Source organism: Suncus etruscus (assembly GCF_024139225.1).
Source record: "Suncus etruscus isolate mSunEtr1 chromosome X unlocalized genomic scaffold, mSunEtr1.pri.cur SUPER_X_unloc_2, whole genome shotgun sequence".
Taxonomy (NCBI): Eukaryota; Metazoa; Chordata; class Mammalia; order Eulipotyphla; family Soricidae; genus Suncus; species Suncus etruscus.
The window spans coordinates 1,413,202-1,426,425 of NW_026060315.1; the positions used below are offsets into that span (position 1 = coordinate 1,413,202).

Here is a 13,224-nt window from a genome sequence, read left to right on the forward strand (position 1 = left end):
TTTTGTTTTATGTTATTTTATTTCCTTCCATTTTCTTTCATTTTATTTTGTGTTCTTTTTTATCTTATTTTATTTCATTTTGTTATTTTATTTCCTTCCATTTTCTGTTATTTTCATATTTCTTTCACTGTATTATTTTTTCCATTTTATTTTGTGTTCTTTTTTATTTTATTATTTTATCTCATTTCATTTTGTTATTTTTGTATTTTATTTCCTTATTTTATTTCATGTTGTGTTCTTTTACTTCCATTTTCTGTTATTTTCATATTTCTTTCACTGTCTTGTTTTATTCAATATTATTTTGCTATTTTATTTTGTGTTATTTTTTACTTTATTTTATTTCATTTTATTTTATTTTCATTTTATTTCATTTTATTTTGTGTTATTTTTTATTTTATTTCATTTTATGTCATTTTATTTCCTCCCATTTTGTTATTTTCATATCTCTTTCACTGTCTTATTGTATTCCATTTTATTTTGCCATTTTATTTCGTGTTATTTTTTGTTTTATTATTTTATTTCATTTCATTTTGTCTTATTTTTTATTTTATTTTATTCCATTTTATTTTGCTATTTTATGTTCTGTTACTTTTTATTTTCTTATTTTATTTCATTTGATTTTGTGTCATTTTCCACTGTCTTATTTCATTTCACTTTATGTTCTTTTCATGTCTTTCAGTTTCTGTTATTTTCCTATTTATTTCATTTTATGACTTTATTTCCATTTCATTTCATTCCATTCCATTTTGTTCCCCGGGTGGGCCGTGCGCCGCTAACCATTGCGCCATCTCCTCGGCCCCCACCCCCATGTGCTGTTAAAACACGTTTTTTCGGTCAAGATTGTGTATGAGTCCGTGAAAAGTGCTCCGAGCTGACCTGTCTCTCTATCTCTTTTTATCTCTCTTTATCTCTCTCCCCCAGAGACCCCAACCAGCCGGTCCCCCAAGACACCAAATTCATCCACACCAAGCCCAACCGCTTCGAGGAGGTGGCCTGGTCCAAGTACAACCCCAAAGACCAGCTGTACCTGCACATCGGCCTGAAGCCCCGGGTGCGAGACCACTACAGGGCCACGAAGGTAGCCTTCTGGTTAGAGCTGGTCCCACACCTACACAACCTCAACGAGATCTTCCAGTACGTCTCCACCACCACCAAGGTGCCCCCCCCGGACATGACCTCCTTCCCTTACGGCACCCGGCGGTCCCCGGCTAAGATCTGGCCCGCCACCAAGAGACCCCCGGTCACGGCTGCGAACGCCCCGAAACACGCCAAGGACACGCAAAAGCCCGAAGACACAACAGTGCTCATCGAGACCAAGAGAGATTATTCTACAGAGCTCAGCGTAACCATTGCGGTCGGTGCGTCCCTCCTCTTCCTCAACATCCTGGCCTTCGCCGCCCTCTACTACAAGAAGGACAAGCGGCGCCACGAGACCCACCGGCGACCCAGTCCCCCCCGCGACCCCCCGAACGACCTCTCCCCGCTGCAGAACGAGGACCTCATCAAACAGCTGGAGCGCGAGCACGAGTGCGAATCCCTCCAGGCCCACGACACGCTGCGCCTGGCCTGTCCCCCCGACTACACGCTGACCCTGCGGCGGTCCCCCGAGGACGTCCCCCTCATGACCCCCAACACCATCACCATGGTGCCCAACACCCTCGCCGCCATCCAGCCCTTACACACCTTCAACACCTTCGGGGGCGGCGGCCAGAACAGCACCAACCTGCCCCACGGACACTCCACCACCCGGGTATAGCTCGAACCCGGGCCCGAGGGGGCCCTCCCCAAGGTGGGGGTCCATCGGAGGCACTGGGGGGTCCCAAAAACCCAAAATTTCCCCCCCAAAATGGAAAGAATCGACGAAAAATCGACATAAACTCGACGAGAAATCGAGAAACGGAAGGTCATCGTTTCAGCGGGAACATACACAACACACAAACACAACTCGCGACTCGCAAATACGCACTCGCGGGTGCCTACGCGGGCGCGGAGAGAGGGATGGGGACGGACACGCGCGGGCGCACAAAAGGCGGGATTCGAACGCGGACCCGCGGGCGCGGGATTCGAACGCGGACCCGCGGGAGCGGGATTCGAACGCAGACCCGTGGGAGCGGGATTCGAACGCGGGCGCGCAATGGTAAAGCCGACACGCGCGCTCCACCGGGCTCGCGAGCGGGCGCAGGGACGCACGGTGGCGTGGGCGCGGACGCACAACCCTCGGAGACACAAATAGAGAGTCACGGAAACACAACACGGACGCACAATGTCACAAACCACACGCAGACACGCAATCACATTCGGACGTTCCTAGAAAGTATGTGAAACAGTGGGGTGTGCGTGGACACACAACGCAAGGTCACACACAGAGACACGCAACACTGGAAAATGCACACACGTTCCTAGAGACACACACAACACAGACTCACACACAGACACGGACACACAATTCAACCTCACAAATGGACACAGACACACAACATGAGCTCACACAGAGACACAGACACACAACGTAAGCTCACAGAGACATGGACACACAACGCAACCTCACAAACAGACAGACACACAACGTGAGCTCACAAACGGACACAGACACACAACGTGAGCTCACACAGACACGGACACACACACAACCTCACAAACGGACACAGACGCACAACGTGAGCTCAGACACAGACACCGACGCACAACGCAACCTCGGAAACGGACACAGACACACAATGTGAGCTTACACAGACATGGACACACAACGCAACCTCACAAATGGACACAGACGCACAACATCTGCTCACAAACGGACACAGACACACAACATGAGCTCACACACGGACACACAATGCCACCTCACAAACGGACACAGACACACAACGTGAGCTCAGACACAGACATGGACACACAACACAACCTCACAAACGGACACAGACACACAACGTGAGCTCAGACACAGATAGACACACAACGCAACCTCACACGGACACAAAATGCAAGATTAAACGCCGACACAAAACACAATGTCACACACAGCCACGGACGCACAACACAAGCTTGACTACAGACACACAACACAACCTTACACGCAGACAGAATGCAAGCTCAGACACAACGCGAACTCGCACGGACACACAACACAAGCTTCGATACAGACGCAACACAACCTCAGACACACAACCACAACACAACAATCACACAATACACACCGGCCTCCCGCTGCACACCGTATCCCCCCCAACACCCCGTGGGCCCCCGATGGAACCCCCAGAGCGTGTCCGCCCTTTGAACCGAGTCCCACTCGCCCGTGTCGACGCCTGTAACACAACTGTGTCGTTGTGTAGACACAACACCTTCCTTCTTTCGGACCCACACTTCGAGAGTAAAAAAAATCGGGCCTGGGCCGAGAGACGGCGAGTGTGGTTGCGGCCCGACGACAGTTGTGATTTTTTGTAATCTTCCCTTTTCACGAAGCCGCTCGATGAACGGTCCCGGGTCCTGAGTGCGAAACACGCCGGAAGGAAATAAAATGGAAAAAAAAATAATTTCCTCCTGCGGGTGTTGGAACAACAACAACAACAAAGATAGAATTTCTCTTTTTTTTTTTAAACATGTTCCTGACACGGATGTCCGGACGGACATGGGACCTAAGCGTGTTCTGTCCGCCTGTATGTATGTATCTCACGTCGGCGGCCAGGGATCGACCCTGTGGGTCTTTCGGACACTTTGTACAGAATAAAAAAAAATCAAAATAAAACAAAATACATATATGACATGGGCATGTGGAGGCGTGCAGAGACAGGGACACGCCTGGGACACGCACACGCCGAGAAACACAAAGGAAGAAAAAAAATTTAACGCTCGGAAGGTTTTTATTTTATTATTATTTTTCTTGATTTCCGGTTCTTTTCGCTTCTGATTTCCATGGTGTTTGTTCTGTAAATATATAAAAAAAATATATCTTATATCTATTATAAAACTATGTTGCCCTTTCACTCATGACCTCTGACCCCCGTACCCCCCCCTCAAAAAAAAAATGGGGTCCCTCCCATCTCGTGACGGGGCGTAGGGGGGGGGAAGAAGAAACGACTCCTGAAAATTTTTATTTTTAATTTTCTTTGCTTTTATTTATTTATGTTTCATGCTTTCTGGCTTTTCTGCAAAACAAACAAACAAACAAAATAATGCATGAAACCTTCTTTTTTTTTCTTTATTTTTTTTGAGGGTTCTGTACCCCAAAATTGCAGCCCCCAAACCCCCCCTTATAAACCCCCCCCCAAATATCTTCACCCTAAATTTATGGGTTTTCCCCTTTTCCGGGAAGGGAAGAAAACATTGGATTATTATTATTATTATTATTATTATTATTATTCTTTTCTCTTTTATTGTACGGAAAGAAAGAGGGAACAATCTCGGGGCTCCTCTTCCCCCCCCCCCCCGCACCCCCCCAATCCAGGGTTCCTTGCCAGGGAAAGAAAGAATGAAAGAATGAATGAAGCCTTTGTCGTCGCCAGCTGCAGGGCCCCCCCTTCCTCCTCCTCCTCCTCCTCCTCCTCCTCCTCCTCCTCTTTAGGGTTCGAGCACTGAAGGCCTGTTTGTGTCTCTTCTCTTTCTTCTTTCCTTCTCTTTCCTTCTTTTTCTTTCTTTTTTCTTTTTTCTTTCTTTCTTTCCTTCCCTTTCTCCTTTCTTTTTCCTTCCTCACTTCCCCTTCATTCCTTCCTTCCCTCCTTCTTTCTTTCCTTCCTTCCTTCCCTCCTTCCTTTCTTCCTTCCTTCCTTCCCTCCTTCCTCCCTCCTTCCTTCTTTTCCTCCTTCCTTTCCTCCTTCCCTCCTTCCTTTCATCCTTCCTTCCTTCCTTTTCTTTCTTCCTCCTTCCCTCCTTCCTTTCCTCCTTCCTTCCCTCCTTTCCTTTCTTTTCTTTCTTCCTCCTTCCCTTCTTTCCTTCCTTTCCTTCCTTCCCTCCCTCCTTCCTTCCCTTCTTCCTTCTCTCCTTTCCTCCCTCCCTCCCTTCCTTCTTTCCCTCCTTCCTTCCCTCCCTTCCTTCCTTCGTCCTTCATTCCTTCCTCCCTCCCTCTCTTCCTTCATTCCCTCCTTCCCTCCTTTCCTTCCTCCCTCTCTCCCTTCCTTCCTTCTTTCCCTCTTTCCTTCCCTCCTTTCCTTCCTTTCCCTCCTTTGTTCATTCCTTCCTTTCCTCCTTCCTTTCTTCTTTCATTCCTTCCTTCCCTCCTTCCTTCCCTCCTTTCCTTCCTTCCTTCCTTCCTTCCTTCCTTCCTTCCTTCCTTCCTACCCTCCCTCCCTCCCTCCTTCCTAACTTTCTTTCTTCTTTCCCTTCCCTTACTTTTCCCTCCCCCCTTTCCCCCCCCCTTTGCTCTCTCCTTCCTTCCCTTGCCTGGTGGCATGGGGTGCGAGAGAGAGACACAGAGACGCAGGACTCTGGGGAGAAAAAGAGAAAGAGAGATTGTGGGCGGGGAGTTGCAGGAAGGGAACTGGGCAGACCATAAAAGAAATGTCTCTTTCTCTGTCTCTCTCTGTCTCTGTCTCTCTCCCTATCTCTCTCTCTCTCTCTGTGTCTCTCCCCTGTTCTATTCTCTTGGGAAATTTTGTAGTGAGAGATATCTCTGTCTCTTTTGCTCTCTTGTTCTGTGTCTCCTCTTTTCCTAGGAAATGTGAGTTCTCTCGATGTCTCGCTCTTTGTCTCTGTCTCTTGGTCTCTCTGTGCCGTATTTTACTGGGAAATCTCACACTGAGAACCACCCCGATGTCTCTCATGTCTCTCTCTTTGTCTCTGTCTCTCTGTCCTTTTCTGTCCCAGCAAGCCAGCCAGCCTTCAGCACGGGACCCTCAGAGAACCCCTGAGCCTTTGCAGTGCTCTCAAAACAGTGCTCGACCCTCAGCTATAGACATCTGTGGATTTTACCAAAACACAAAACGCTTTTAATAATGCAAAAAGTGAGGGGCCAGAATGGTTGCCCAGTGGTTAGTGCAATCGCCTTGCACGCTGCTGACCCGCCCCGAACAGACCCGGGTTCGATCCCCGGCATCCCACAGGGTCCCCCCCCACCCCCGAGCCTGCCAGGAGCGATTTCTGAGCACAGAGCCAGGAGGAACCCCTGAGCGCCGTCAGCTGGGACCCAAACATCAAAACAATCATTTTTTTTTTTATAAACAACTCAAAGATCTTCCTAGAAACTCCCGGGAATAGTGGGGTGGGGTTTCCCCAATTCTTTTTCTTCCTTTTCACGCCCTGAGTGCCCCCCCCCAAAACCCCAGACACCCCGAAACTATCTCTTTGTCCGTTTTTTTTCTGCGTCTCTCCATCATTTTGCAACCAAGCCTCGTCAGGATTCGAACCCGTGGCCGGTTTCTTTTCCCGCGTCTCATGTTTTCATAGGTTCCGGTTCCGTGCGTCTTTCTGCTAGCAATAGACACGCTAAAGTCATGTATGTGGCGGGGGGGTTTTTTTTTTTTTAGAAGAATGACTCAAGAAAAAGAAAAAAGAACAAAAAAGAAAGAAAGAAGAAAACCGCTCACGCGAAGTCGATCAACTATCGTATAGCTTTGTAAGAAAAAAAAAAACAGAAAAAGAAAAACTTTTTGCCCCCCAAAATCTTCCAAAATTTGGGGTTCCTTCCTTTCGGGGGAATTAATCGAACCCATCTGCGTAATTAGAACAAAAATTTAAAAAAAGAAAAGAGTGATTTATTATGCGCCAAAAAAAAAGAGAGAAAAGAAAATGGGGGAAAAATTCAAAATTCTTTCCTTTGATTATTGATTGATTATTGATTATTGATTGATTATTGATTGATCAGTATTGGTTCCTGGGGGTATCGATCCTTTTCCTTTCTGCTGTTTTGGGGTTTCATTTCGCCTTAAAAGTCAACGATAGAAAAAAAAATATATATGGCTGGAGACATATGGATAAACTTTTCAGCGACATTTTTAAGAATAAAAGATCAATATTTTCTATCGCTTTCCATTCCTTCCTTCCTTCCTTCCTTCCTTCCTTCCTTCCTTCCTTCCTTCCTTCCTTCATTCAGATGCTATCTTGGGGGGCGGCTGATTCCTCCGGCCCAAATTCTGTCCTGGCAGACCCTTCAAATGAGCCTATGGGTCGCCATGGCAACCAGCCTAGCAACCGCTGCTAAGGACTCTTAATTTTAAATGTTTCCTATGTTTACCCTAGCAACAAAGGAACTCTCAACCTCAAGGGTCTCATGGGTTGCCATGGCAACCAGCCTAGCAACCGCTGCTAAGGACTCTTGATTTTAATTTTTCCTGTGTTTACCCTAGCAAGAAAGGAACTCTTAACCTCAAGGGCCCCATGGGTTGCCATGGCAACCAACCTGGCAACCCTTGCTAAGGACTCTTAATTTTGAATGTTTCCTGTGTTTACCCTAGCAACAGAGGCTATCTTAACCTCAAGGGCTCCCAAGGGTTGCCATGGCAACCAGCAAGCAGCTGTTGCTAAGGGACTCTTAACGTCAAGTGCTCCCGACGGTTGCTGGGTAACAGGCAAGGCCAGCTGAGGATGTTTGCTTTGCTGTTGCGCATGGTACTTGGTGCTAGTACCTGGACGCGGGGTATGCGGAACTAGCGGAAAGGGGTGAAGTACTTGACACAGTATCCTATGATACCAGGTACTGAAGAGCAACTGAGCGCAGTGCCTTCTCCGAGAGAACGGCCAGGGTCCAACAGAGGGAGCACTGGGGAGACGAGTATCAGGTTGTTTGCTTTGTCCGTGGTACTTGATCTTAGTACCAGAGTACTGGAACATAGTACCTGATCCTGGCTACTTCAGGGTACTTCAACACAGTACCTCGATGCTGGGTATTGCGGAGTCATCGGACACAATACCTGATCCTGGATACAGCAGAGTAATTGAGTAAAGCACCAGATCCGCAGCGTGGCAGGGTACTCAGCACAGCACCTTGTCCTAGGTACTGCAGAGTACCTGGTTACAGGACCTGATCCATGGTATTCCAGCGTATCTGATCACAGTACTTGGTCCTGGGTGTTCCATAGTATCTTTCTGGGTATTGCAGAGTAATCGAACACAGTACCTGATCCTGAGTATTGCAGGGTACTTATCACAGTACCTTGTTCTAGGTACTGCGAATTACCCGATTACAGTACTTTGTACTGGGTATTGCAGAATACTGAGCACAGTACCTTGTCCTGAGTATTGGAGAGTACAGAACTTTCTGGGTACTGTCGAGTAATTTACATAGTACCTGCTCTGGGTACTTCTGAGTAATTGAACACAGTACCTGATCCTGGGTATTTCAGAGTACTGATCACAGTACCTGATTCTGGGTACTGGAGAGTACCTGATGACTTTACCTGGTCCAGGGAACTACAGAGTTCTTGATCATAGTACTTAGTCCTGGTTTTTCCACAGTACTGAGCTCAGCACTTTTTCCTGGGTAGTGCAGAGTAATTGAACACAGTACCAGATCCTGGGTATTGCAGAATACTGAGCACAGTACCTTGTCCTGAGTATTGGAGAGTACAGAACTTTTTGGGTACTGTCGAGTAATTTACATAGTATCTGCTGTGGGTACTTCTGAGTAATTGAACACAGTACCTGATCCTGGGTATTTCAGAGGACTAATCACAGTACTTTGTCCTTGGTGCTGCAGAATAAGTGAACACAGTACCTGATCCTGGGTATTTCAGAGTATTGATCACAGTACGTTGTCCTGGGTACTAGGTACTGGGTCCAGGGAACTAGAGAGTGCTTGATCACAGTTCTTGATCCTGATTATTTCAGAGTACCTAGCACAGTACCTTCTCTTTGGTACTGCAGAGTAATTGAACACAGTACCTTGTCCTGTGTACTGCAGAGTAATGGACACAGTAGCTGATTCTGGGCATGGCAGAGTACTTGAACACAGTACTTGGCCCTGAGTACTACAGAGTACTTGATCACAGTACTTGTCTCCGGGTACCACAGAGTACCTGTCACAGTCCTTGGTCCTGGGTGTTGCAAAGTACTCAAACTCAGTCCCTGACCCTGGGTATTCCCGAGTACCTCATCGCAGTGCCTGATCTCAGTACCTCCTCCCATGGATTACAAAGTCCCTGACCTCAGTACTTCTTATCCTGGGTATTGTGGAGTGCTGATCACAGTCCCTGCTCCTGGGTACTGCAGAATACATGAACACAGTACCTGAATCTGTGTACTGCAGAGTAACTAAACACAGTACCTCATCCTGGGTATTGCAGAGTACCTGATCACAGTACCTGACTCTGAGCATCAGAGAGTACTTGATCGTAGTACCTGTCCCCAAGCACCACAGAGTACCTGTCACAGTACTTGACCCTGGGTACTGCGCAGTAATCTACCTTGCTGTGCATATTGGTAAGTACTCATCCCAGTACTTATGATTCTCGAGTACCGAAGAGCAATGGAACACAGTCCCTGACCCTGGGTATTCCCGAGTACCTCATCGCAGTGCCTGATCTCAGTACCTCCTCCCATGGATTACAGAGTCCCTGACCTCAGTACTTCTTATCCTGGGTACTGCAGAGTACTGCTCACAGTCCCTGCTCCTGAGTACTGCAGAGCAAAAACTCAAGTCCTGGTTGGAGAGGTAGCACAGTGGTTGTGCGTCTGCCTTGCACACGGCCGAGCCACACAGCTGAGGCGCGAGGGACTCGAGTTGGATCCCCAGCCTCCCACATGACGCCCCGATCTCTTTTTCTTTTCCTTTTTTTCTTTTTCTTCCTCTTTTCTTTTTCTTCTTTCTCTTCTTCCTCTTTTCCTCCTCCTCCTCCTCCCCTTAACCCTCTCCTTCCTCTTGTTCCTTTTCCTTTACTTCCTCCTCCTCTTCCTCCTCCTTTATTTACCATCACCTTCCTTTTTCCCTTTTTGTCTTCTTTTTCCCCTTTTCTCTTCCTTTCTTCTTTTTCCTTTTGTCTTCTTGTTCCCTTTTCTCTTCTTTTCTTCTTTTCCCTTTTTCTCTTCTTTTTTCCTTTTTCTCTTCTTCTTTCCCTTTTTCTCTTCTTTTTTCTTTTTCTCTTCTTTTCCCTTTTTCCTTTTTCTCTTCTTTTTTCCTTTTTTCTCTTCGTTTCTTTTCCCTTTTTGTCTTCTTTTTTCCTTTTTCTCTTTTTCTCTTTTTTCCTTTCCCCTTTTTGTCTTCTTTTTTCTTTTTCTCTTTTTTCCTTTTTCCCTTTTTGTCTTCTTTTTTCCTTTTTCTCTTATTTTCCCTTTTTCTCTTCTTTTCTTCTCCCCTTTTCTCTTTTTTCCTTTTCCCCTTTTTCTCTTCTTTTTCCTTTTTCCCTTTTCTCTTTTTTCCTTTTTCCCTTTTTCTCTTCTTTTCTTTTCCCTTTTTCGCTTTATTCCTTTTTCCCTTTTTCTCTTCTTTTCTTCTTTTCCCTTTTTGTCTTTTTTCCTTTTTCCCTTTTTCTCTTCTTTTTTCCTTTTTCTTTTTCCGTTTCCCCTTTTCTCTTCTTTTCTTTTCCCTTTTTGTCTTCTTTTTCCCCTTTTCTCTTGCTTATCCCTTTTCTCTTCTTTTCTTCTTTTTCCTTTTGTCTTCTTTTTTCCTGTTTCTCTTCTTCTTTTTCCCCTTTTGTCTTCTTGTTCCCTTTTTCTCTTCTTTTCTTCTTTTCCCTTTTTCTCTTCTTTTTTCCTTTTTCTCTTCTTCTTTCCCTTTTTCTCTTCTTTTTTCTTTTTCTCTTCTTTTCCCTTTTTTCCTTTTTCTCTTCTTTTTTTCCTTTTTCTCTTCGTTTCTTTTCCCTTTTTGTCTTCTTTTTTCCTTTTTCTCTTTTCTTCTTTTCCCTTCTTCTCTTCTTTTCCCTTTTTCTCTTCTTTTTTCCTTTTCCCCTTTTTGTCTTCTTTTTTCTTTTTCTCTTTTTTCCTTTTTCCCTTTTTGTCTTCTTTTTTCCTTTTTCTCTTCTTTTCCCTTTTTCTCTTCTTTTCTTCTCCCCTTTTCTCTTTTTTCCTTTTCCCCTTTTTCTCTTCTTTTCTTTCCCTGTTAACTTTTTCCTTTTTCCCTTTTCTCTTTTTCCTTTTTTCCCTTTTTCTCTTCTTTTCTTTTCCCTTTTTCGCTTTATTCCTTTTTCCCTTTTTCTCTTCTTTTCTTCTTTTCCCTTTTTGTCTTTTTTCCTTTTTCCCTTTTTCTCTTCTTTTTTCCTTTTTCTTTTTCCGTTTCCCCTTTTCTCTTCTCTTCTTTTCCCTTTTTGTCTTCTTTTTTCCTTTTTCCCTTTTTCTCTTCTTTTCCCTTTTTATCTTCTTTTTTCTTTTTCCCCTTTTCTCTTTTTGTCTTTTTTCCTTTTTCCCCTTTTCTCTTTTCTTCTTTTCCCTTTTTGTCTTCTTTTTTCCTTTTTCCCTTTTTCTCTTCTTTTCCCTTTTTATCTTTTTTCTTTTTTTCCCTTTTCTCTTTTCTTCTTTTCCCTTTGTCTTCTTTTTTCCTTTCCCCCTTTTTCTTCTTTTCCTTTTGTCTTCTTTTTTACCTTTTCCCCCTTTTCTCTTCTTTTCTTTTTTCCCTTTTTGTCTTTTTTCCTTTTTCCCCTTTTCTCTTCTTCCTTTTTTCCTTCTTGTCTTCTTTTTCCCTTTTCTCTTCTTTTCCCTTTTCTCTTCTTTTTCCCTTTTTCCATTTTACTCTTCTTTTCTTCTTTTCCCTTTTTTTTTTTTTGGGTTTTTGGGCCACACCCTGCGGTGCTCAGGGGTTACTCCTGGCTGTCTGCTCAGAAATAGCTCCTGGCAGGCACGGGGGACCCTATGGGACACCGGGATTCGAACCAACCACCTTTGGTCCTGAATCGGCTGCTTGCAAGGCAAACGCCGCTGTGCTATCTCTCCAGGCCCCTTCTTTTCCCTTTTTGTCTTCTTTTTTCTTTTTCCCTTTTTCTCTTTTCCCTTTGTCTTCTTTTTTCCTTTCCCCCTTTTCTCTTCTTTTCTTTTTTCTCTTTTTGTCTTTTTTCCTTTTCCCCTTTTTCTCTTCTTCCTTTTTCCCTTTTTGTCTTATTTTTCCCTTTTTCTCTTTTTTTTCCTTTCCCCCCCCTTTTCTCTTCTTTTCTTCTTCTTCCTCCTTTTCAAACTAAGTTTGGCTCCACAGAGAAATGTCAGCGGAAGCAAGATTTTTTGTGACTTTCTGCAAAACAGATAAAAACATTTTAAATTTCACTTTCTATATTCCAGTTCTCATATTTTTTGAAAAAAAGGAGGAAAAAAGGGGGGTTTGTTTAATTTTTTTGGGGCCACACCCGGCAGCGCTCAGGGGTTCCTCCTGGCTCTGCGCTCAGAAATCGCCCCTGGCAGGCTCGGGGGACCATGTGGGATGCCAGGATTCGAACCACCGACCCCCGAAGATCTTGTGTAAAAATATAATAGTCTTCCTCGTTGCAGAAAATTCCACCTTCGAGAAGGACGGAAAAGGCATTTTTTTTAAGTGCATTTCCTTAGAATTCCGGCAACCAGGATGACGGAAATTTGAACCCCACACCCCGTTTTTGTGATCTTTCTACGGTTTATTGACAAATGAATTTATAAATATTACTGATAGATAAATGTATAGATTTATTTACAAATAAATGTATAAATGTTACTCATAAATAAACGTATAATTTTTTTAACTTATAAATAACTTTATAAGGTTATTTTTAACGGGGTTCGCTCGGAGGAATGCCTTCGGTGTGCGGTCACCCCACTTATCCCAAAACTTAAAATAATATTGATTTTTTTTTGTTACACAAAAAGCGGCTTAGGATTACGCAAGGCCCAAATTTCGTCCTCCTGAGCGGGAAAGCACGGGTTCGAGGCCGAGGGCCTCATTGCACCCCAAAAATGCTTTTCTAACACCAGAGAAAAGGGACAGACGTGCAGGACGTCAGACATAGCAGAAGGACAGCCGAGCGGGGATTGGGGCTTCGGGGAGAGGCCAAGCACGTATGTTGAGGCGGAGGAATGCCCGTGTTTGCGTGTCTGTTACTGTGTAAGGCTGCGAGGATCAGTTTCCCCCTTTGCTCCTGGTACGTCCAGGACGGTCTCCCCGAAAAGGGCAGATAACAGACGCTCATTTAATACTCACCAAGCCCAAGGTGTTTTTTTTTTTTTTTTAATTTCTCTTTAATTTCCGAAGAGATCACGAGGAAGAAAGAGATAAAGGTCTCTTCCGGAAGGTTCTCTGCCTCCAGGGAAGGAATGGCAGATTGAAAAAAATAAAATAATCCCACCCCGTAGACACCCCATTTTTGGATAATTTTTTTTGCAAGAGATAAGAGATTTGGGGGTGGAGAA

General features: G+C 44.8%; 1 protein-coding gene across 2 annotated transcripts in view; it reads left to right on the top strand.

Annotated features, from left to right (window-relative positions):
* NLGN4X (neuroligin 4 X-linked) overlaps positions 1-1,756 on the top strand; it is a 114,108-nt gene extending 112,352 nt beyond the window's left edge. For both annotated transcript variants that reach the window (XM_049767789.1, XM_049767790.1), the window contains one exon: positions 922-1,756. In XM_049767789.1, the coding sequence (XP_049623746.1) occupies positions 922-1,756 (835 nt within the window). The remainder of the gene's footprint in view (positions 1-921) is intronic.
* Positions 1,757-13,224: the final 11,468 nt, after the last annotated feature.